Source organism: Pleurodeles waltl, chromosome 4_2 (assembly GCF_031143425.1).
Source record: "Pleurodeles waltl isolate 20211129_DDA chromosome 4_2, aPleWal1.hap1.20221129, whole genome shotgun sequence".
NCBI classification, from domain to species: domain Eukaryota; kingdom Metazoa; phylum Chordata; class Amphibia; order Caudata; family Salamandridae; genus Pleurodeles; species Pleurodeles waltl.
In genome coordinates, this window is record NC_090443.1 from 768,049,465 (window position 1) to 768,076,078 (window position 26,614).

The following is a 26,614-nucleotide window of genomic DNA, read 5'->3' on the forward strand; positions in this document are numbered from 1 at the left end:
GACGCCCATCACTAAAGCATGCACACTAGAGAGAATCAGCTAGCCCACCACATACCAACTTACACAAGTAAAAGCTGCCAGGGAAAATACAAAGAAGGAAACTCACTGATACACAACATGTCACACACAGAAACAATAACACATCACTTACATCCCCAAAGGTACCCCAGCCAATGTCAGTGGCGAAGAGGTGCCAGCACTATCCACAGTGAAGAGGCCCACTTTGATGACAGCAACTCTGGTCGCCTGGATCTGGATGACCAACCTGGCCCATCAGGGACCTCTGGACAGTCGGTTAACCAGGCACAGTCACACACCACCACTGAGCCTCCCATCAGGAAACACCACCACAGCACCCACCCAGCCCATACCTCTGTCCCCAGGACATGTCAATCAGCAGTGTGCCCACCACTACAGGGACCCCAGGGCACACCTCATACCCAACACAATCAGGGACCTGGTGTCAGTGGCAGTGGGCACACGGTTAAGAGGACAGAGGCACAGGACAACAGGGAAACTGGGAGGAGTGCAGTGTGCAAGGCCAAGGGGGAGGACAGGCCCAGGGAACCGGCTCTCCAGGAGGCACTCACCGAGATCCTGGGAGCATACCAACATTCCCAGGATACGCTGGGCCAGATCCTGGACAATATGCGGGAGAAAAGACGGCTGCAGGTGGGACAGTACCAGGGGATCAGGAAGGACTTGCAGGTTATCAACCCCACCCTGGTCTCCATAGAAGGGGTAGACAAGGCCCACATCATGAGGGAGGCAGTCTTACAACAGCGGGCCCCTGCCATTAGCCAGACATCTGAACTGCCTTCCACCTCCGCTGCCGCTAGTGGACAGGAGGCCCTGCCACAGGACCAACAGGCCACCAGCACCCCTTGCCCCCCTGCAGAAGGTGAACCACCCCGCAAACGTTCCCTGCAATCCAGGCAGAAGCCAGAGATTCTTGCCAAGACCCCTGCCAGGAAATGAGACTCTCCTGATTGTCACCCTTGTGTCCCACTCTGTCACCCTGTCCACCTTGAACTGCCATTGCTCCCCTTCCTATGTCCCCTTGAACTATGCACCTATGCTACAGACTGGAACAATACCCTGGACTTTCCTCCATCATCACCCCATCACAATGCACTTGCTTGCCCCTCTCCTTCTTAGCACTTCAATAAACTCCCTTTGAATAAATACAAGTATGGAGTATGCCAAATATTTTCAGTATGTGTTCGTTTAACCATGTTCAAACATTGCAATTCAACTGTACAGTAATGTTCACATAGGAAAGACCTGTAGTTGGATGCAGTGATCACACCAGGAGAGATAGTGAGGCACCAACGTCTGCAAAAGGAGTTGTCAAAGGGTACAGTGAGTGGGCATAGAAGTGGGAAATAACAGCATGCCAGTGACAAAGATAATCCAGAAAATTACAATGAAATGTGAAGTACTACTGTCTTACATGTGTGTCATTGGAAGTATTGTCGAATCACTGCAGTTCTGTTGTCCTCATCGTCATCCTCTGCCTCGTCATCCTCACTGTCCATAGGGTCCACTGCTGCCACACGGACATCTCCAGCCTCCTCCTCCTGCAGAAAAGGCACATGGGGTCTCAAGGCAAGGTTGTGAAACATGCAGCATGCCACAATTATCTGGCAGACCTTCTTGTGTGAGTAGCCCAGGGATCCCCCACTTAGATGGAGGCACCGGAACCTGGCCTTCTGGAGGCCAAAGGTATGTTCAATAATCCTTCTTGTTTGCCCATGTGCCTCATTGTTACGTTCTTCTGCCCTTGCCCTGGGATTCCTCACAGCGGTCAGTAGCCATGATAGGTTTGGGTAACCAGAGTCACCTGCAAATGTCGAGAGACAACCTTTAGGCACACGCTATCCTATATGGCCCACACAATACACATACACCAACATCTACTGGGTGGGTACCCGGGCTCACCCATAAGCCACACCCTGTGTAGTTGCCCATCATATTTGGGATGCTGCTATTCCTCAGGATAAAGACATCATGCACCGACCCAAGATACTTAGCACTGACGTGGGAGATGTACTAGTCCACCACGCACACCATTTGGACATTCATGGAGTGAAAACTCTTTCAATTTCTGAACACCTGTTCATTTTGACGGAGGGAACAAATGCAATATGTGTTCCATCAATTGCCCCAATTATGTTGGGGATATGTGACATTGCATGGACGTTAGCCTTCACTGTGGCCAAATCCTCCACCTGGGGGAAAACAATGTAGCTGCACATGTGTTTAATCAGGGCAGACAACACTCTTGTCAGCACTATTGAGAACATTGGCTGTGACATTCCTGCTGCAAAGCCCACTGTCATTTGGAAAGAACCAGTTGCCAAGAAATGGAGCACAGATAGGACTTGCACAAGAGGGGTGATCCCAGTGGGATGACGGATAGCAGATATTACGTCAGGCTCCAATTGGGCACACAGCTCCGTGATTGTGGCCCTGTGAAGTCTATAGGTGAGGATAATGTGCCTGTCCTCCATTGTTGCCAAGTCCACCAGGGGTCTGTACACGGGCGTCTCCATCTCCTATTCATCCACAGCGGTTGCAGTCTAAGGGACAAAAGAGTGAGGATCCGGTCACAAACTGAACATCGTAGCCACAACAGTACAATGCATTACGTTAATTTTTAATGTATAAGTGGTATTTGTCCTGTATGTCTAATTTTGAACTGTGACACAGTTATTATCCAGGGCCTGCCCCCCCACCCCTGAAATGGCGTCCACCTTTCCTGTGTGGAGGGACAGGTGGAAGTGAGGTAATTCTGCTGAAGTTGTGCGCCGTTGCGGGAGGCGGTCGGGAACCGCCCTGCAACTCCTCATTGGTTAACATTGGGCACTATGGGATACAGTGGCCAATGGAGATGTTCCCCGGCGGTGACGTTATGCACCGCCGCGGACGTGACCACAATTTTCTATCTGATCTTTCACTTGCTACCTGACCTTCCGCAGGAGAGGACCTACACTGCATGTGCTGCTGTGGCCTGTGTCTGGAACCTACCATGGCTCATGTGACTGAGGAAAGGGCCCCTGCCTTCACCTCAGCGGAATTGGAGCGACTGGTGGATGGGGTCCTACCCCAGTACGGACTGCTGCATGGGCCTCCAGACCAACAGGTGAATAAATTGTGAGCACGGTGCAAGGGGAATGAATGCATGGAGTGGTGCGTGTGAAGGCCTCGTGTAGGGGGGTTGGTGGATGTCCCCTGGGCGGCGTGCAGCTTGTGTGCTGGGCCCTGTGTGTGCAAATGGCGATGTGAAGGGGTATGGTGGGCCATAAGTGTAACAGGCAGGACGGTCTGACTGATACCATTTCCTGTGTGTATTTCTCTGCAGGTCAACGCTCATCAAAAGAAGGGTATATGGCGTGCCATCGCCAAGGACATGCGGACCCTGGGGGTCTACGGCAGGCGGAGCACCCACTGTCAGAAACAGTGGGAGGACCTGAGACGCTGGGCACGGAAGACGGCAGAGGCCTAGCTGGGGATGGCCTCCCAACGAGGAAAGGGTGCCCGTCGAACCCTGACGCCCTGATGGCCCGCATACTGGCGGGGGCATATCCGGAGCTGGATGGGCGCTTAAGGGCATCACAGCAGTCACAAGGGGGTGGGTACAGTTCCCATCATTACAACTTACACATGGTAGGGGGACCCGGGTAGGGGATGTGTGTCAGTGGGTGCCCCTAGTCAGGGCTGTGTGGGTCCCAGGTGTCCTGCAGTTAGCAGTATGTGCCCCTCCCAATGCCCTGGTGGGTAGCATTATTACTGGTAGTGCATTGCATAGTGCGTAGGACTGTTCCTTGTGTGTGACGGTGGTGTATAGGCCAATGGTGGTGTTGGTGCAACCACTGACCAAGTGTATCTTTTTTCTCTTCTTCCCCTTTTTGTTGGCACCCTGTACTTATGTGCATTAGTATCATCTGACGGAGGAGTAGAGGCACCGGCGACGGAGAGAGCTGTATCTCACAGGACCCAGGAGGCAGAGTCCACCAATGGGGAGGGCACCAGTGGGACAGAGGGCGAGGGGAGCACCACGGCAGAGACTGGAGGGGACAGTTCGGACACAGATATCTCCTCCGATGGAAGCTCCCTAGTAGTGGCTGACACTTCTGTGACCACCCCAGCTACAGGTACAGCTGCCGCCCTCGTACCATCACTGCCCTCCCAGCAGCCCCTTAGCGAGTTGCCTGTGCCCGCTCACCCAGGAGGGTGGGCATCTCCTTCACCCCAGGCACCTCAGGCCCTGCCCCAGGCAGCCCTGCTGCCCTGAGTGAAGAGGCTATTGACCTCCTGAGATTCATCTCTGTGGGGCCATCCGGGGCTAGCAGCCCAAATGCAACAAACAAATGTATTCCTGGAGGGCATTCACACTGGTTCGGCGGCCCAACAGAGACCAATCCAGGCTCTGGCCTCCTCTCTGATGGCAGCCATTGTCCCAGTTTCCACCACCCTCCACCCTCCAACATCCTCTTCCCAATCCCATCCCCTCAACCCCAACCTATCCAAAGCACAGAGGCAGACGAGCTTGCAAGCAGGACAACACAAGAGTGGCACAGGCAAACACAAGCACCACACATCATCCCACAGGCACTCACACAAACACCATCCAGATGCAGACATACCAACATCCACTGCCTCCACTGTCTCCTCCTCCTACTCCTCCACCACCCTTCCAGTTGCGTCTACACTCACATCTACATGCACTACATCCTCATCCACTACCAGCATCACCACCACACCTTGCAGAACACACACCTCGCTGGCAGACACCTCCACAACAGCTATGCACACGTCCCCTGTGCCCTCTCCCCATGTGTCTGTCCACCCCCCTGCCGAGGTGCACAAATTCAAGCACTCAGACACCCAACAGCCATCCACCTCACAACAGCATCCAGCCCATGCACTTGCACCCAAACACAGCCCTCCTGCAACCACTCCTTCTTCCTCTACTCCCAAACATTCTCCCTCTTCCCACCCCAATGTCCCTAAAAATGTTTTCCTCTCCACCATTGACCTCTTCCCTACCCCTCTCCCTCCCCGTCCTTCAAGTCTGGCCAGGGTGGCAAAAACCTAGGCAGGCACCTTAGCCACCCAGTCCACAGGACCAGTAGTCTCCACACCCACTTGTGGTGGGAAAGGATCCAGGGCACCAGGCAGCCTCAAGGAAAGGGTGTCTGCCCCTAGTGCTGCCAGGAAGGGCAATAAGCCTGCCCCAAGTGCTGGCAGGAAGGGCAAGGAGCCATCACCAGCTTCTGCCAGGAAGGGCAAGGAGCCTGCCTCTAGTGCTGCCAGGAAGGGCAAGGAGCCTGCCCCAGCTGCTGCCAGGAAAGGCAAGGAACCTGCACCAGCAGGCAGGAAGGACAAGGGTCCTGGTGCAGGGACTCAGACGGAGCCCCCACCACCAACCATGGTTTGCAGCCGTCCAAGGCTGCAGGGGATTGGCTGGAGCCTCCCCCCACCACCATCAGCAGCACCACCACCAGCAGTGGGCAGTCATCCAAGGCTGCAGGGGATGGGCTGGAGCCTCCCCCCACCACCACCAGCAGCAGCACCACCACTGAGCAGCCGCCACTGCCAGCGGACAGTATGTAGTCCTGCCTCCATGGGCTGCTGTGCGGCCTGGCCCCTGCAAATCCAGTGGGTATGACACCCACCTGAGGGACTGTGACCTTGCACTCCCCAGGATCAGGAGCACAGGGCACAATGCCCCCTCCAGAACCAGTGGGTAAGACACCCACCAACCCTAGCCTCCCCAGGATGAAGAGCACAGGGCATGATGCCCCCTCCAGAGGATGTGGGCAAGTCACCAACTTGAGAGACTGTGGTCTTGCACTCCCCAGGACCAAGCACAGAACATGTTGCCCACTCCAGGACCAGTGGTGTTGTTCCATCTTCCGGCTGAGGTGCACCCCCGTTCCCCATCCCCCTGAGGTGCCTGCCTATTTTCCAACTGATGCCCCTGCAGTGTTCTCTCTGTGTTGCTGCAGGTGACAAGTGGGGCCTTGGACTTTGCCCTGTGGCCGACGCACAATGAAGAATGGGCAGTGTCCCTTGAACTGTACATATGTATATAGCATTTGATTGAATTTTCATATTTGTACTGTATTTATATTATTACAATCACTTTATCACATTTGTGTAGTCCTTGCATTATTCATGAGGGGTACAGGGTAAAATATGTTTTATTATTGCATCTGATTGTGTGTATGGTGGTGCGGGTGGTGGTGTTGCGTGTGTGTGTCACTCTCTTTTCCCTCCCTCCCTCACCTGTGTGCTAGGCAGCTGTACTCACTGTGGTCGTCTTCGACGTCGTGGGTGTTTGTGGTGGAGCAGGATGTAGAAAATCATCGGGAATATCTGAAGTTCGGGCTCCATGGTGGCGTGGTTGTTCCCTGTGTCTCCAATGGTGAGTCCTTTCACTTCTGAGCTCAGTTTCAGCCAGGCTTTTGATGTTGTTGGTACTGCCCCGGAAAAGGTAGCAGATTAGTGTGTCCTAATATGGTGGGCGTAACATTGGCTTCCGCCTGGCTGTAGGCTGCTACCGTTGCGGTGGCTGTTGTTTCCGCCCTTGCGGTTGGTGTGGTAAAGTGTCTGTCTATCTGAGTTCTCACCGCCATGGTCATAATTTGGCGGTAGTTACCACCAGACTGTTGGTGGTATTACTGCCACTTTATCACTCAACACCAGGGTTGTAGTGCGGGCCTAAATGTGCTCTTGTGGTAGGAATTTTTCATCTTAATTACATGAGGAGGAATGGTCAAGTAATTATCGGTAATTTAGCGACAAAGGGTAACACAGAATTATCATAATTACTCTCAATACTGCAGCGTAACCGAAATTCTGTCCAGGCCTAATTTTGCATAATTATGCTACACAAAATTACACAAGTTGCACCCACCCCTACACTTCTTCTCTTTGTAATAAGCCAACAGTGTAAAAAGCTGGACATCAGTGCACAGTTTATTTAGTTCAGAATTCAACATTTGTAAGAAAACAAGGGCAGGTTTAGCCTGGATAAAATCCACTACTTTGATGTAGGGTAACAAAATAGAGGCGTCAGAGAACAGAATAAAAAAGCACAAAGTAGAAGGGTATGCACAGTCCATTGTTTAGACAGGTGACCACAGGGGCAAATAAGTGATTAATCACAAAAAAGAGTCACCAGCAAACGCAAGGGAGTGGTGTACGTAGCCTAATCCTGTGCCCTAAATTCAAGTCAGGTTCAATGGGGAGCGCATTCTGTGAAAGAAAGACAACCTTAATCCAACGAATACCACATTTGTGATGATTGAGGAGCTAGAAAACAGATCTGGTCTGCCAAGCTCCTGGAAAGAAGAGTTAACATAAGCTAGCCAAAGAATGTGTGCGTCCCATCCATGGCTAAACAGTCTTTGGTAGCATGTGGGTAAGAACGATTTCCTTTATGTGCCATATAAAGGGCCACAATAGAAATGGATGAAGTTTAATTAAATCCTTTAATGTAATTGACCTTGTTTTTCAAGACATATAAAGACGGGTGATCAATGGGGTAAGGCTAGTAAGTGCCTACCAAATCTGTTGTATTCACATTGGAGATCGCAGATACTGGTGTATCCCCACAAATCAGCCTCAATGTCCAATGGAAACACATTAGTCGTTATCAATAACAAGCATTGGTTGAATTGTTTTTTGAGCCAAGATTAGTTGCAAACTTAACGAGCATTGGCAAAGCCAATAGGTCTCTCCCATGCAAGAGCTATCAGCTTTGCAAGTGTGTTTTAGCCATATTGTATTCCAGCCTGGCTGCTGTTCAGCATGGATAAAAGTTATTGGCATACAGCAGAGTGGTGTGGAGTTTGTAGAGCGCAATGGTGAAGAGTGGAGTACAGTGTGGTAGACTGGAGTAGAGGAGAGTGTTGTGTATTGGAGTAGCACAGAGTAGAGTGGACAGGTGTAGAGTGCATTGGCGTAGAGTGTTGCAGAGTATAGTGGTGCAGAGTGCAGTGGCATTGAGTTAAGCGGCATATAATTCAGCGGTGTACAATACAACGTTGTGGATTGAAGTGGCATAGAGTGGTGCACAGTAGAATGGAGTGGAATGTAATAAAATATATCATTACTCTGCATATACGTGTTGTGCACATAGTGATGGCAAATAACTTAAGAAAATATAATTCCTGCACGTTTTTCAACATTGATTTGTATGTAATTACAATAAGCATCTCACTAATGGTAAATGGCTCTTATTTCCATGCTGTGATAGTATCACATTTATACTGCAGTAGCTATTGCTTTAGAATTAGGGTAATAATACATTATTTCCCTTATAGATGCTTACAGGGGCGAAGCTTGGTCAATGTGATTGGGGGGTGTTAGTCTTAGATGTCCCGACATAGAAATACATTAGAGATAAGTAGGGAGCACAAGAGGGGCTTAAGAGGCATCAGAAAGGGAGAGGATTGTGGATTGGTAGGGTACTAAGTGAGAGAAAGCGGTTATTTTGTGAAATAACCAACATCTTTGAAGTCTTTAAAAACAGAGAGAGAGTGCGTGCGTTTTTGTCTGTGTATATAAACATTGCTGGTGGAATCCGAAATGCACCTCACCATATCCAACTGAAAGCACCTGCACCCAACTATTTACCACAAAATACATTTATTAGGGTGGTGTAACGCCCAAATACCCTCCCCGAACAAACGCCTCTGGATGCTTACTTCGAAGATGATCTATATCCCTATAGGCATGCGTCTTGTAGAAAGTAAAACCGATCTACTTTACTCACTGTTAGCAAGTCATCTATGACTTCAACTTTCTCAAAAGATGCCACTGTCTGGACTTCTGAAGCCTATTATCTATCCTCGTTGTCTGATTACTCATTATGGCACAACAAACTGCAGTACCAGTGAACGTTTCACATATATGACAGTTCTGTCCTGCAACAGTTGTGCAAAATAAGTGAAGGGAGAGCAATGTAGGAGTCTAAAATGGACGGTGGAATGCTAGGGGGGTCACTAGGCAAAAACAATGTGCAGAAGAAAATCATGCAATATTTTTAAACGTGATACAAATAACTTCCCGAAAATGACCCATGTTACGCTATGGACCCTTGACCGATGTCTCCAAAAAGATGTGATTGGGGGATGCCCCTTACTACCAGTCACATGCAATAAATAGCGTGTCGTTTGATTGCTGCACTATGCTTAGCATAATGAAAATACACAATTATTGGTCTTTGCGCAGCTAATGATATAATCGGGATACGCCAAATTGTAAATACACTGTGGTGCAATTTGTCATTGTTCGCACAACACAATTTTACATTCTACAGCGTTGGTTGATTCAGATTGGTAATTCTGCCTCAGTTGGTAAAGTAGTTCTGAAGTATGCGTTCTGTGAAAGTAAGGATGCACAACAAGTACACAAATGCATTCCTTTGGCTACTCCAGTAAAGTTCAATCTGGATGGAAAGGAAGGAATACATTGCTGATGTTAATGAGCTCACTGAAGCAGGACCGATATTAGGGCAGTGCACGTGAGGCGACCGCACTATCCGCTGACCTGGAAAGGGGAGGGGCTGTGTTGAAAAATAACTTTCGATTAATAAGCACCTGCTGCAGAGTTAAAAGACGTGCTTCACTTAATGAAGAAAAAGGTCTCATCTCCAGAAAACAAGTAATAACAACGAGGGAGCATCTAAGGGGGAAGCAGTGACTTATTCAATGACAGAGTACAGGCCGGGTGGCTCAACTCAGTTCAAAGCACCAAATGCTGGAAAATTGCACAGGCGGCCAGGTTGGAGTCTCGATGTTGGCTCAACACCCTGTCAGTCTGAGCAAATCACTTAAACTCCCCAGGCTTAAACCAAAAAATGAAATAACGATGAATCTAATGTTGTTTAATGTCTCCGTGCCTAAATAAACAACCATGAAATAAAAAAATGAATGTAACGTACTTACAGCTCGTGATAAGAGCTTCTATATCATCAGGTTGTCTTCGCTGCAAAGCAAGAGGCACTTGGGAGGGTGGGAAAAAAGAACTAGCATCATAATCATAGCACGAGAAGGGGGGCCGCTACTTAAGTTTAATTAATTTGTACTTCGTCCTGCTCCATTGAAGGAACTGAACTGAAGCAATGGCCTCTGATACCCCATTAAAAGGCCGCATTGAAGAATGAAGATGAAGCGAACCAAGTAAGGGGGGGGGGGTGCTTCAAGCCCTTTACTGTATACAATACCCCCTCACAATAAACAGCGCATGCATGCTCTTAAGCAAGACCTAAAAAAGGCACCAACAGATTTCACTAACTGTAGTCTCCTGCACGTCACAATGTGGCGCCAATTTAGAGAACAATCAAAAATGTTCTAGCTTGCGCAACAAGAATTTACAATTCTATTAAGGACACAGAGGCGAGGATTCTGCTTTAGCTTTCTTTACTGTCAACACACAGCAGCCAATAAAAAAACAGCACTACATTTACCAACAGCTTTGTGGCCTCGTTATGACCCCCCAATCAGGACCCACCATCTAGTGTATAGAGCATGAACACTAAAGTCCATCCTCTTTCTTTGCTCATGTTAGTTCCAAAATTGAAGACATGAACCAACACCAACCAACGTAGTCACGGCGCAAACCCATGGTTTCTTCTTGGCAAAGGAAGTAAAACAGCACAACCGGTGCAACTCAGAACCAAACAGTTCTCCATGTTGGAATTAATGAAGATCTCAGCCGAAATCTTTCAAGTGGTTTTCTCATCTGTAAAAAAGAAACAAATGGCATAACATCCCAAAGCTGAGAAAATGCATCCTACTATATTGGGTGGGGCAACTTCATAACACAATATGCCATAGACATTAACTGCAAATGCTACCCATATCACGGGTGGGATAATCCTCGCCTCCATGTCCCTAATAGAACTGAAAATTCTTGTCGTGCAAGCTAGAAACTTTTTGATTCTATGTCAGGACCAGAGGCTTTGGACTATGCTAGTTTAAAGCTGAGCTATAACCTCGGAAGCCACATCTACAATTGGTTTATGATTAAAAAAACTTAAAAGTAGAGTCTGAAGACCAATCTGCCGCTGTCATAATATCTTCCAATCTGAACACTGAATTAAAGGCTTTTGAAGCCATAGCACCTCTAATAGAATGAGCCCCAAAAACAGAAACATCTTTTCCTGCTTCTTGTAATAACCACCTGACCCATCTAGCTAAAGTCGCTGAAGACACAGGGCCAAAGGGTTTTTGCAGTGAAATCAATAATTGTCCAGAATACTCTCTACGGAATTCACAAGTGACATCTTCATACACTTTTAACCCCTTCACTGTCAAGCCTTTTCCCCTTCAGGTGCCAGGCCTTTTTTTTGGCTATTTGGGGCAGGTCGTGCTTATGACCTTATAACTTTTTGTCCACATAAGCTACCCACGCCAAATTTGTGTCCTTTTTGTCCAACATTTTAGGGATTCTAGAGGTACCTAGAGTTTACGGGTTCCCCTGATGGAGACCAAGAAATTAGCCAAAATACAGCGAAAATATTGTTTTTTTAATTTAAAATTGGAAAAAAGGGATGCAGAAGAAGGCTTGTGATATTTTCCCTGAAAATGGGATCAACAAAGGGTTTGCGGTACTACAATCAACATCTTCCCAGCTTTCAGGAACAGGCAGAATTGAATCAGAAAACCACATTTTTCAACACAATTTTGGCATTTTACTGGGACATACCCCATTTTTACCATTTTTGTGCTTTTAGTCTCCTTCCAGTTAGTGAGAGAAATGGTTATGGAACCAATGCTGGATCCCGGAGAGCTAAACATTTCTAAAAAGTAGACAACATTCTGAATTCAGCAAGGTGTGGAGATCCTACAAGGTTTTGCTACAGAAAATAACAGCTGAAATTAAATGATATTGAAATTGAGCTGAAAAAAACAGCCATTTTCTTTATGTTTTACTCTGTAACTTTTTCCTGTGATGTCAGATTTGTGAAACCAAAATACCGGTACGTCTGCTGGGCTCTTCTGGTTGTGGGGATATATAGGGCTTGTAGGTTTATCAAGATCCCTAGGTACCCTGAGCCAAAAAATGAGCTGCACCTTGCAAAGGGTTTTCATTCTATACCATGTACACAGAAATTCATTTGGTGAAATATAAAGAGTGAAAAATAGGTATCAAGAAAACCTTTGTATTTCCAAAATGGGTACAAGGTAAGGTGTTGAGAAGAAGTGGTTATTTGCACATTTCGGAATTCTCGGTCCCATACTTGCATGTGAATTACAGGGCATTTCTCAAATATACGTCTTTTTTACACACTGTCTTACATTTGGAAGGACACAATGTAGAGAAAGACAAGGGGCAAGAACACTTGTTCTGCTATTCTGTGTTTCCCCAAGTCTCCCGATAAAAATGGTACCTCACTTGCATTGGCAGGCCTAATTGAAAACTGACGTGTTTTTTGGAAAGTGTCTAGCTGTGAATTTTGATCTCTAGCTCAGATGGCACCTAGGGAAATATACCAAACTTGTGCATTTTTTAAAACTAGACATCTAGGGGAATCCAAGATGGGGTGACTTGTGGGGCTCTCACCAGGTTCTGTTACTCAGAATCCTTTACACACCTCAAAATTTGGCCGAAAAACACTTTTTCCCCACATTTCAGTGACAGAAAGTTCTGGAATCTGAGAGGAACCACAAATTTCCTTCCACCCAGCGTTCCCCGAAGTCTCCTGATAAAAATGGAACCTCACTTGTGTGGGTAGACCTAGTGCTCGCGACAGAAAATGCCCCAAAACACACCATGGACACATCACATTTTCCCAAAGAAAACAAAGCTGTTTTTTGCAAAGTGCCTAGCTGTGGATTTTGGCCTCTAGCTCAGCAGGCACCCAGGGAAACCTACCAAACCTGCACATTTTTCAAAACTAGACACCTAAGAGAATCCAAGATGGGGTGACTTGTGGGGCTCTCACCAGGTTCTGTTACTCAGAATCCTTTGCGAACCTCAACATTTGGCCAAAAAAACACATTTTCCCCACATTTCAGTGACAGAAAGTTCTGGAATCTGAGAGGAGCCACAAATTTTCTTGCACCCAGCGTTCCCCAAAGTCTCCCGATAAAAATGGTACCTCACTTGTGTGGGTAGGCCTAGCGCTCGCAACAGAAAATGCCCCAAAACACACGACACATCACATTTTCCCAAAGAAAACAGAGCTGTTTTTTGCAAAGTGCCAAGCTGTGGATTTTGTCCTCAAGCTCAGCCAGCACCCAGGGAAACCTACCAAACCTGTGCATTTTTTAAAACTAGACACCTAGGGGAATCCAGCATGTGGTGACTTGTGGGGCTCTCACCAGGTCTGTAACCCAGAATCCTTTGCAAACCTAAAAATGTGGCCAAAAAAATACTTCTACCTCACATTTCGGTGACAGAAAGTTGTGGAGTCTGAGAGGAGCCACAAAGTTCCTTCCACCCAGCGTTTCCCGAAGTCTCCTGATAAAAATGGTACCTCACTTGTGTGGGTAGGCCTAGTGCCCGTGAAAGGAAATGCCCCAAAACACTATCTGGACACATCAAAATGATCAAATACAAAACTACCTGTTTTTGCGGGGGCACCTGCGTTTTTGATCCTGGGATCAGCAGTTATACAGGCAAACCTACCAAACCCAGACATTTCTGAAAACTAGACACCCAAGGAAGTCCAGGGAGGTGTGACTTGTGTGGATCCCCAAGTGTTTTCTTACCCAGAATCTTCAGCAAACCTCAAATTTGCCTAAAGACAATTTGCTCCCCAGGGGGCGACCCTAATGGGTCGAGCCCCCCATATAAATAAATATAATAAGCAAAAAAAAAATCCCTGGTGTCTAGGGGTTTCTGCCCCCCTTAGGGGCGGATCAGCCTAATTACAATAGGCAGATCAGCCTAAAACAAATTTGCCCCCCCCAGAGGAGTGACCCTTGTCTACGGGGTCGCTGCCCTCATGTGAAACTGACAAAACAAAATCCCTAGTGTCTAGCGGTTTATGCCCCCCCTGGGGGCAGATCTACCTAATTATAATAGGCCGAAATGGCCTAAAAATAAATTGTCCCCCTGGGAAGCAGCCCTTGCCCAAGGGGCCACTCCCCTTATATATAAATAAAAAAAATAACAAACTCCCTGGTGTCTAGTGGCATTTCTGCTGCCTGATCGCATCGCGATCGGGCAGCAGAAATGCTGAGAAAGACATCAAAGGAAAGGAAATGCCTTTCCTTTCCTTTGATGCCTCTCTCGGCCCCTCCTCCGCTGAGCTTCCAGTGTGGAGTGGTAGGAGGGGTAAGCCTCTGATAAGGTCAGCGCGCGATCGCACGCTGACGTCATCAGATGCCATGGGACGGTCAGAAGGGGGAGCGGGGGTGGAAGGGGAAGTGATTCTCCTTCCATCCCTGCCCAGTGGAGGGGGGTGCAAGGCCTCCAGCGGGAGCGCTTGCGCTTCCCCGACGAACCCTATCTGGATGTAACGGTTACCTCCTGGGCCGTTCTGGGCACCCGAGTGGTGCTGCCCAGGACGTAACCGTTACACCCAGGGCACCCGAGGGGTTAAACAATTCACCACACATAATTTAGAACTGTCTCTAAAACTTGGATAAGAAATACATGTAGAATTCGATTTTGTGCATTTAGAGATCAGATAAGAAACTCCTGAAGGAGTAAAAACCCTACCTGCAATGTCCAGGGTTTTGACGTCCAATAATCTTCGACATGAAATCAGACAAAGTAACATAGTTAATTTTGCTGATAATTGTTTTCTTGATAAACCCTCATTGGCTGGCCATGCAATAAGGAATTTCAAAATTATATTAACATCCCACAAGCATGAAAACTTTGCTTGAGGAGGACGTACCAAGCGTATATCACGTAGAAGTTTACATATTAAAGGATGTTCCCCAACAGACTTACTATCCACTCAAGGGTGTTTATCCGAAATAGCTGACCTAAAATTGGTAACCATCCTGTAAGCTAAACCTTGCGCTGCTAACTGGGACAAGATATTAGCAATCATCTGCACTGAGGCCCCTAAGGGATCCAAACTCCTCTCACTGCACCAATCTAACCATCGTTTCCAGGCAGAGGCATATCTTTTATGTGTACTAGGTGCCAGGGATTGAGAGAGGAAGAATCTAGTGTCCTCCGAAACCTCTGAGACTTGCTCTGATACCCTGAGATTCTCCATGCCATGATTGACAATTTCTCCTCCAGAATGATAGGATGTGGATGCCCCATTGGGTCCAATAAAAGTTCCACCGATCTCAGAATTCACACCGGAGCAGCACAGCAAAGGGACAATGCCACTGGAAACCACGAATGGGCCTTCCAGCATGGGGTTACCAAGATCATCTCCACCTTCTGACGAAGGACCTGGGAGAGAACTCGGTGAATCATGGAAAAGGGGGGAGAGAAAGGGGGAGCATACTTCAATTCCCCATTCAGGACTGAAGGAAGGCGTCCGAGCTAAGAGCCATCGGATCCGATCTCCAACTGTAAAAGCGTGGAAGCTGAGCATTCAGGTGGGAAGCAAACAGAACCACTGAGCAAGGACCCCAAAGAAGATTCAGAAACTGAAATACTCTGGAGTGTAATCTCCAAATCGCTGACATCTTGGCTTATCGAGAATTCCAAACTGCTACTACATTTACTTTGCCCAGGATGTGCTCCACTGTGATCGAAATTTGATGAGCTAGACAGAAGTGCCAAAAGTCCTTCGCAATTTCTGCTAACATCTTGGACCCTGTCCCCCCAGGTTTGTTGATATACCTCACTGCCGAAATGCTGTCCATTTTCAGGAGGATACAACATTTTGTATTGATCGGGGACAGTGTCTTCACCGCAAAAAAGCCTGCTAGATGTTCTAGACAATTGATGTGTAGTTGAAGTTCCTCTGGGGACCACCGACCCCCTGTCTACATCTGCCCACATCTGGCTCCCAAGCCTCATCTACTGGCATCTGATTCTATGGCAATCTCCAGAACAGAGGCAAAAATTGCCTTGCTGTTCCAAGCATCCATATGAGCCAACCATCACTGAAGCTCCGTTCAGGCTTCCTGAGATAAAACAATCAGTCCGGAGTAGGAAAGACCTTTTCGGAGATGCATAATCTTCAGTCTCTGAAGGACCCAATAATGCAGAGGGCCTGGAAAGATGGCTTGAATAGATGAAGCCAGGAGGCCTACCAATCCGGCAAGAATCCTCAAGGAAATCAAAGGAACAAACAACACTTTCTTCAACTCCTTATTGATAGCTAGTCTCTTGGTCAAAGGGAGTTTCAATTGGGTCGAGATGGAATCCATCCTGAACCCTCAAAAAATCTATTTTTTGGGAAGGCTCTAACTGGGGTTTCTCTGTGTTTATAATGAAACCTAAATCCTGAAGAATCTGAATCTTCCAGGAAAGTTGTAAAGAACCTTATCTTGTGCAATGATGAAAATGTCGTTGAGATAAACTATGAGATGTATACCCTTTTCTCTGAGCCACTGCATAGCTGGGCGCATGATCTTGGTGAAACACCAAGGGGCGGAAGACAGTCTGAAAGGAAGAGCTGAGAACTTGTAACACCTTTTCCGCCAAAGGAACTGAAGGAAACGCCGATGACGAGCGAAAATAGGAATGGTCAGGTAAGCGTCTTTGAGGTCCACACGGACCATCCAGTCACCCTCTAACAATAGATCTCGGAGGAGATGAATGCCTTCCATTTTGAAATGCCGGTACACAATCCACGTGTTGAATTGACGAAGACTGAGCACCAAGCGAGAACCCCCTCCTTTCTTTTGGACGAGAAAGATCATACTGATGCACCCTCTGGGATGAGGGTGAGAAGGAACAATGGTCCCTTTCTGAAGAAGAGCTTCTACTTCTTGATCTATAAAAGCACTCTCTTGATGGGAAAAACTGAGAGGGGGACGGAATGAACGTTTGTTCAGGAGTTGAATAAAATTCTAGATGATAATCTGCTTCCGTCTCTAGTACCCATACATCATGTGTGATCAAAGAGCAGTTGTGCACAGACATACTCACTCTACCCCTTCAGAAAAATCTCCCCAGAAGGAAGAATTGTTACCTGATTGAGAGGAACTCTGGTTGTACTATCCTCCTCTGTGAGGCCCTCTGGGATTGTGACCTCTGTAGCCTCTTCCTCTCAATGGGTAAAAGTTGGAGTTGGTTTGGTAGCTGGAGACCCCTCTGCCTCCATAGTATGGACGGGAAGTCTGGGAATTGAACCGGCCTGGCGCTTGACAACCGAAGTTTCTGGCCCTGCAAAAAAGGCCACTGTTAAATACCTTCTTGTTTAAAGTTTGGGCCGTATCCAAAGCCGAGAAGGTAGCCACATATTCGGCCAGGTCTTTGACGAATCTGTCACCAAACAAAAGACAGTTAGCCGCTGTACCTGCATCAGAAGGCACCAACTCCGCCAATTTGGGATCAATACGCAGCAGAAGAGACTTTCTACATTCCGTGGAAATCGAGCAATTGACGTTTCCTAATAAACAGATGGCTCTTTGGGCCCATTCTAAAAGGACGTCAGGATCTATTGTTTCTTGAGTCTCTTTAGCCTGAACTGCCAAATCTAAATTCTTAGTGAGGGGACCAGAAATATCTAACAACTTGTCGTGACATCCCCGCCAGGCTCTATCAATGCCTTTTTTCAGATCCTTGGTGTAGGAGGCTGGCCTGGCTTGTAGTGGGTACCAAGGGGTATTTACACTGTACCAGGTCCAGTTATCCCTTATTAGTGTAGAAGAGGTGTTTCTAGCAGCTTAGGCTGATAGAAGGTAGCTATAGCAGAGCAGCTTAGGCTGAACTAGGAGAAATGCAAAGCTCCTACTATACCACTGGTGTCATATGCACAATATCATAAGAAAACACAATACACAGATATACTAAAAATAAAGGTACTTTATTTTTATGACAATATGCCAAAAGTATCTCAGTGAGTACCCTCAGTATGAGGATGGCAAACATATACAAGATATATGTACACAATACCAAAAATATGCAGTAATAGCAAAAGGAAGTAATGCAAGCAATGCAAAAGTTACAGTAGATTGCAATAGGAGTACATAGGTATAGGGGCAACACAAACCATATACTCCAAAAGTGGAATGCGAATAACGTATGGACCCCAAACCTATGTGAGCTCATAGAGGGTCGCTGGCACTGTAAGAAAACAGTGACGGTTAGAAAAATAGCCCACCCCAAGACCCTGAAAAGTAGGTGTAAAGTGCACCTATATTCCCTAGAGAGCACAGAAGTTGTGATAGGAGAATTCTGCAAGGAAGACCAACACCAGCAATGCAACCAAAGTGGATTTCCGGACGAGAGTACCTGTGGAACAAGGGGACCAAGTCCAAGAGTCGCGACAAAGTTGAGATTGGGCAGATGCCCAGGAAATGCCAGCTGAGGGTGCAAAGAAGCTGCCACCGGATGGTAGAAGCTGTGGATTCTGCAAGAACGAAGAGGGCTAGAAACTTCCCCTTTGGAGGATGGATGTCCCACATCGTGAAGAAGCTTGCAGAGGTGTTCCTATGCAGAAAGACCGCAAACAAGCCTTGCTAGCTGCAAGGGTCGCGGTTAGGGTTTTTGGATGCTGCTGTGGCCCAGGAGGGACCAGGATGTCGCTACTTGGATGAGGAGACAGAGGGGGCGCCCAGCAAGTCAGGAATCCCTCAAAGAAGCAGCCAGCACCCGCAGAAGTGCCAGAACAGGCACTACGAAGAGGAGTGAACTGGAGCTCACGCGAAGACACAAAAGGGAGTCCCACGACGCCGGAGGACTACTCAGGAGGTTGTGCACTGCAGGTTAGAGTGTCGGGGACCCAGACTTGGCTGTGCACGAAGGAAATCCTGGAAGAGTGCACAGGAGCCGGAGCAGCTGCAAATCACACGGTACCCAGCAATGCAGTCTAGCGTGGGGAGGCAAGGACTTACCTCCACCGAACTTGGACTGAAGAGTCACTGGATTGTGGGAGTCACTTGGACAGAGTTGCTGAGTTCCGGTGACCATGCTCGTCGTTCTGAGAGGGGACCCAGAGGACTGGTGATGCAGTCTTTTGTTGCCTGCAGTTGCAGGGGGAAGATTCCGTTGACCCACGGGAGGTTTCTTCAGAGCTCCAAGTGCAGAGAGGAGGCAGGCTACCCCCAGAGCATGCACCACCAGGAAACAGTCGAGAAGGCGGCAGGATCAGCGATACAAGGTTGCAGTAGTCGTCTTTGCTACTTTGTTGCGGTTTTGCAGGCGTCCTGAGCAGTCAGCGGTCGATCCTTTGGCAGAAGGTGAAGAGATAGATGCAGAGGAACTCTGATGAGCTCTTGCATTCGTTATCTAAAGAATTCCCCAAAGCAGAGACCCTAAATATCCAGAAAAGGAGGTTTGGCTACTTAGGAAGGAGGATAGGCTAGCAACACAGGTAAGAGCCTATCAGGAGGAGTCTCTGATGTCACCTGCTGGCACTGGCCACTCAGAGCAGTCCAGTGTGCCAGTAGCACCTCTGTTTCCAAGATGGCAGAGGTCTGGAGCACACTGGAGGAGCTCTGGGCACCTCCCCTGGGAGGTGCAGGTCACGGGAGTGGTCACTCCCCTTTCCTTTGTCCAGTTTCACGCCAGAGCAGGGCTAGACTGGCTTATGCAGAGATGGGCACCATCTGTGCCCATCAAATGATTTCCAGAGGCTGGGGGAGGCTACTCCTCCCCAGCCCTGACACCTTTTTCCAAAGGGAGAGGGTGTAACACCCTCTCTCTGTGGAAGTCCTTTGTTCTGCCTTTCTGGGCCAGGCCTGGCTGGACCCCAGGAGGGCAGAAACCTGTCTGAGGGGTTGGCAGCAGCAGCAGCTGCAGTGAAACCCCGGGAAAGGTAGTTTGGCAGTACTAGAGATTCGGGGGATCATGGAATTGTCACCCCAATGCCAGAATGGCATTGGGGTGACAATTCCATGATCTTAGACATGTTACATGGCCATGTTCGGAGTTACCATTGTGACGCTGTACATAGGTAGTGACCTATGTCCAGTGCACGCGTGTAATGGTGTCCCCACACTCACAAAGTCCGGGAAATTTGTCCTGAACGATGTGGGGGCACCTTGGCTAGTGCCAGGGTGCCCACACACTAAGTAACTTAGCACCCAACCTTTACCAGGTAAAGGTTAGACATATAGGTGACTTATAAGTTACTTAAGTGCAGTGGTAAATGGTTGTGAAATAACATGGACGTTATTTCACTCAGGCTGCAGTGGCAGGCCTGTGTAAGAATTGTTAGAGCTCCCTATGGGTGGCAAAAGAAATGCTGCAGCCCATAGGGATCTCCTGGAACCCCAATACCCTGGGTACCTTAGTACCATGTACTAGGGAATTAAACGGGTGCTCCAGTATGCCAATGTGAATTGGTGAAATTGGTCACTAGCCTGTTAGTGACAATTTGTAAAGAGAGAGCATAACCACTGATGTTCTGGTTAGCAGAGCCTCAGTGAGACAGTTAGGCATCACACAGGGAACACATGCATATAGGCCACAAACCTATGAGCACTGGGGTCCTGGCTAGCAGGGTCCCAGTGACACATAACAAGCATACTGAAAACATAGGGTCTTAACTATGAGCACTGGGCCCTGGCTAGCAGGATCCCAGTGAGACAGTGAAAACACCCTGACATATACTCACAAACAGGCCAAAAGTGGGGGTAACAAGGCTAGAAAGAGGCTACTTTCTCACACTTGGCATATTTTTTAAGGAGGGTCACCATGTGAGGATCCAGTGCAGGTGTCTCCGCAACTTTGCCGGAGAGAACAGGGCTAGGGCACTCAGATCGCAGCATGTTGCAAATGTCCTTCTCAAAACTTTTCTGGAGTCTGGATTGAACATACCCCACCACCTCTTGACATGGGGTCCATTCCGTACTATAGCATCAGGATCAAATTGTAAATTCTTACTGGGGGGGGGGGATCAAAGGGTTCTCACCGTGATGAGTCTTACGCTTGCGCTTGCCCTGGGTTTTGTCAGGAGTCGAATTATCATCCGAATCATAAGAATAGGACTCATCAGATGTATTCTGGGTAGTTTGAAAGGAAGTAGTGGCTTTATGACTCCGAAAGGCGTCATACTCGTGATCATTCAGGATCGTATTAATGGACTATTCAAAAGGGTCATATGATGATGACTGGCCAGGCTCATTTATATTGACCTCTACAGGGGTGAGGTTACCTGAGCCAGCGCCAAAGCACCTAACGCCAAAGTTGAAAATAGGTTGCGCAAACAGGCACAGGGCTTTCATTAAAGCCTTATTTACAGAATCTTGAGCATGTAAGTCCAATGCCTCCTCAAGGCGCTCTTGCATGTGCTGATCATATTGTCCAGTATCATAAGCCCCATACTGGTCATCATCTGGGTATTGTTGGGCCATGTTTTCCAGTGCAATATATAATATAATATAATATAATAGAGGTCCCAAGTGAATGTGCACTGTTAATATCAATAGGGGGGACACCCAGGTGCTACAAGGGAGCTTAAAACGTCCCTGCCGGTATTTTTAGATCAGAAGCAGAGGAGGAAGCACCAGAATCCCCTAGAGCCAAGCTCAATTGTTTATTTCAGCCCCTCCAGACGTAGAGCAGGGGGCAAATGGAGCAAAAACTGAAAACTTCCTTCTGTTGCCGAAGCGCACTTGCACCAAACTCAAAAACGGGTCCATGTGCATGTGGGAGAACGGCAACAGAAAGAGGACTGCTCCAAACACTCGCGCGGCCTCCCCTGGTACTCCTCACTGGCGGCAATGAAAATCGTCTAAATTTATGCCGATGCCAACATGACACATGTGCTACGAGCGCGAGAAACAGTCCAACAAAACGAAGGCGCCTGAAGGTAATAAGCCGCACCCAACATGTATACAACAATAGTGTCAATCCATAATAGTGTAAGGGAAAAAAGTGAAAGTACTTAGCTCTGCATGAAGCCTCAAAGAAAGAGGACCCACTTTAGTGCTCATGCTCTATATACTAGCTGGTGGGCCCTGATTAGGGGTCATAACGAGACTGCAAAGCTGTTGGGAAATGTAGTGCTGTTTTTATTATTGGCTGCTGTGTGTTGACAGTAAAGAAAGAGAAAGCATAATCCGAAACCTCCGGTCCCGACATAGAATTATAAGTGTCTCACAAATCGGAAAAAGAGCAACCTCTGCTAAGTGTCTTTCCTCTAATAATAATGCAATTGTTCTTGGTGTATTTCAGAACCACGACCACAGCATAAGATTCAGACAAATTTGTAACTTGATCATGAACTCTGCAAAACAATTTAGAAGTAGGTGCCACTTATTGGCTGTACTACCCATCAAAAAAGCATCATATGCATTTAAGAGAATAATTAGAGTGTGAGTGCCAATTTTGAGCATAACAAGGCCATTTTGAGATTAAACATACAAATATATAATATAAAAAGAAATGGTGCCAGAACCCATCCCTGAAGCACTGCATGGGTTAGTAATAATGAATCAGAACATTCCCCTTGTGAACCAAATCTTACCTGAGCTGTAAAATTGAACCGTAAAGTCAAAAATGTAACAATATCACGTTCAGAACCAAGGTTGATCATACTGGACCATAACTTGGTATGAATAACATAACTGAACACAGACTAAGGTCCATAGATGGTAAATGGGCAGCACTGTACTTAACAGTGATATTCTTACTCAACAGAAGTTGTAGGTTTAAACAGTGCTCTGTGGCTGCAAAGTTAGCCCTGAAACTGCATTAAACATCCGAAAGGATGCAATTACCCATAGCCCCATAATTTAACCTGTCCAGTGAAACTCTTCAGCAGTCTCAATTATGGGCAATAACATTTGAATCGTCCTGAGCTCCTGTTTTAACAGTCTGACTTTCATGTTTTAACGCGCAGAAACGCGAGTATGCACAAATTATGCCTGCATGCAACAGCATTTTAAAGTCAGGATTAGCAACATATTTCCCAGTAAATGTACGGAAATTATTTTACACTGCGATACAACCTACCTCTACTTCACATAAAAATCTAAATATTTCTTTAACAGCTTTTGTTCATAAAATGAAATTTGAGAAAAGACTGCATAACTATTAGAAAAATGAATTCCTACAGTTCCACTCTATTTCATAAGAATGTGTATACAGTAGACGGAGAGAAAGGTGGGAGGTAGACAGAGAAGGTGAAAGAGAGCATGGCACAAAGAGAGCATCACTGCATGGTCACTGCTCACCACGCAAACCACCACAGCCATCATGTCATCTACCCACTCTGGGGCACCCACCAATCTATTCTCCCACCACTTTTTCAACCTCTCAACCAATTACATCAGTACAGAACTCACCAGCATCCTCAATACCTCTATCACCACGGCAGTCTTCCCAGAAAGATGGAACGTAGAGATTAGACCCCTCCTAAGGAAACCCTTCACCAACCCCAGCGAACTCAAAAATTATTGACTGATCTCTCTGCTCCTTTACCCTGCCAATGTGCTAAAGAAGGCCACCAACCAACAGTGCACTGAATATCTGGAACAAAACTACCTGATTGACATCTCCCAATCTTGCTTCTGAGCCAACCATAGCACAGAGAATCCACTGATCGCAGCTACAAGTGATGTCAGAATTCTCCATGATTGCAGGGAGAGAGCTGCCCTGAGCCACCTCGACCTCTCAGCAGCATTCAACACTGTCTCCCACCACACCCTCATCAACAGACTCTTCAACATCAGCATACAAGAAAAAGCCCTCAAATGGATTACCTCCTTCATTACAGGACGCACTTACAGCATCTGGCTACCTCCTTTCACCTCTGAACCCAAGAACATCATATGCGACATACCCCAAGGATCATTCCTCAGCCCCACAGTGTTCAACACCTACATGACCTCCCTAGCAGACATCATCATATTCCACAGTCTCAACATCATATCTTACACAGATGATACACAGCTCATCCTCTCACTCACCAAAGACCGCCTCCCACCACCAGAACAAACTTCTGTGATGCCATGACCATCATAGCCAACTGGATGAGAGCCAATTGCCTCAAACTCAACCCAGACAAAACAGAAGTACTGATCTTTGGGAGAAACACATTCATTTGGGACCACAGTTGGTGGCCAGCCGAACTTGGACCCATCCTGATGGCAACTGGTATCGCACGCAACCTCGGCATCAACCTTCAACAGCCAACGGACCATGAAGCAACAAATCAACGGTCACCTCCTCCTGCTTCCCCATTGTCCACATGCTTTTCAGAATTTTTCAGGTGGATCTCTGTCAACACCAGAAAAAACGTTACCCAGGGCCTCTTCACCAGCTGCCTCAACTACGGCAATGCACTCTACTCCGGGATCTCCACCCAACTCCTCAAAAGATACCAGACCATACACAATGTGGCAGCTAGATACGTCCCTGGCCTCCCCAAATGAACCCGCACCACTCCCCACCTCATAATCCTTCACTGGCTCCCCATCTAGAAGAGATGCCAGTTCAAGATCCTCACGCATGCCTACAAGGCAGAATAACAGAATAGAATAAAAGGGAGTCCTAAAAACCTTCCTTGTACTGATAAAACCCCACCAATGGAAGAACAAAAATCAGTAAACCTGACTCAAGTAAACTATAAATGAACAATCCCTCATCTGAAATCTAACTCTCAAAATTAAACTTGAATATTGGTTTATTTTTCTGCTGCTGGCTCAGCCAACATGTGAAGAAAGGGGCTGGGCCTCGGGAGGTGGGAAGTGGGGTGAGGAATTGTGTGCACTAACTGCGCATGTGTGCTTGGACGGCCTAAGATGGCCATCCAAACACATATGCGCACTTAGGTTTCTCCAGCCCAGCTGTGTACAGAGTCAGACTGGAGAAACTGCACAGGCCCCAGGGTTGTGCCTCAGCAGCAGTCACTGCTGCTCAGACCAATCCTGGTGCTGCTTTCATGCTAGCTTTACCATGAAAGCAGCACTAGGATTGCTGGGGAGGCTATTCAGGTGTTCCAGCAGCACCAGAACAGGAAAGGAGGGCGAGCGAGGCAGCATGAGAGGATGGCACCAACAAACGGTAAGTCCTCTGTTAAAAAACAAATATTCCCCCCTCTGCAATCTCACCCACCCAGCCATCCCCTTGATATTTGCTAACTCTAGAAATACCTGCTATGTCGTCCACAATTTCTGCATATGTTCTTCTAGCTATATCAAGGAATTCATTGACATTCGGCTTTACTGCATAACACTTCTGTGTCCTCATATTCAGGCAGCCTTTCACATATCGCGTGTCTTCATTAATGACAGTTTTAATCTTTTCAAGTATGATTTTAAACCTAATAACGTAAAACATAATTAGCACCATGTTTAACTATATCAATGCACCAACAGAAAGATATTAGCATGCCTTCAATACAATATAATTTCACATAAATTGTATTATCGTTTATCAGGGCTTCAAGTACAAAGTTCCCTTTAGGATGATTGTGGCACTTGTGGGTCTTGTATTGCAGTTGCTTCCTAAAATAAGTAATAAACAACCTGATATTAAGCTGTATGAAGTACACGTCATCGAACTCTATATAGCACTGATAGCTCTTTAATTATAGATAGTCCAAGAGAAGACTAAGGCCTTGTCTACTGTTGGCAGGGTGGGAGCCCGCTCCAAATTGGTGAGACTCCTGTCCCACCAAATCCACTGTTCCACCACCTCATTTAGGGGTGGGGGCCCACCATGTAGCTGACAAAGGAGTCTCAGCTGCTTGGCCTCTAAAACCCTCTGTCCAGCGACCCGTCCACTACTGGACTGCTAATTCATTGAGGTAGAAGCACTGCCCTATTTAAAGCGTGGCTTCTGCCGCTGATTTTTCATGCCTGGTTCCACCATGCTAGGCAGAAAAACAGAACACATGTTTGCAAAGGCAGTAAGTTTGGCTTTATCGTTATCACACACAGAATTTATTTGCGTCTGCATCTGTATGCATTAGCACATTAAAGCCAGAACTAACCATATTGCCGGTGTTTGTTGTATGTTGAACCTCGCCCACCACTGATCTAATAAAAAAGAAGTGCTTTCAGTTTTTGTAAAACGTAAAAGCTAGTCGGTTTGCCAAGGCCTATTTTTAAAGGAAGTTACATTTCTAATATTAGCACTCTGAGGCCTCTGATGGGTGGCTAGCAGTTCTTTACAAACCCCCTATTAATAAATAATGAAAATATTAGTCACCCAAGTGCTGGTTTTAAGTTGTTTTTACAATCACTCAAGGACAGGCACACGGACATACACATCGAACACAGGGTCAACTATCTTATATAACCGAATATACGAACACAGCATTAACAAGCATTGGCAAAGCCAATAGATTTCGCCTATGCAAGATCTATTGGCTTTGTCAATGCCTTATTCATGGCCTAAAGTCGAGAAAAATGCGTTCTGGCAGTGTTTACTGCCATGTAGCATTTTTTTCTTGACTTTAAGCCATACTGCAAAGTTGCTCGTGCTGCTGTTCAAAATGCCTTATCAAAAACAATAGCTCTTGCATCGTTTAAAGCTCTTGTATCAGTCAAGGCTGTGTTTTCGCTATCACAGAATCCTCGGAGAGTTCAAACTACACAAAGCGAATGTT

The 26,614-nt window shown here is 47.0% G+C and overlaps 1 protein-coding gene across 1 annotated transcript in view; it reads right to left on the reverse strand.

Annotated features, from left to right (window-relative positions):
- The window catches only part of MSH4 (mutS homolog 4), a 2,042,424-nt gene that overhangs the window by 838,155 nt on the left and 1,177,655 nt on the right, over positions 1 to 26,614 (reverse strand). Inside the window, exon 11 of the mRNA XM_069233217.1 lies at positions 25,155 to 25,324. Coding sequence (XP_069089318.1) covers positions 25,155 to 25,324 — 170 coding nt within the window. The remainder of the gene's footprint in view (positions 1 to 25,154; positions 25,325 to 26,614) is intronic.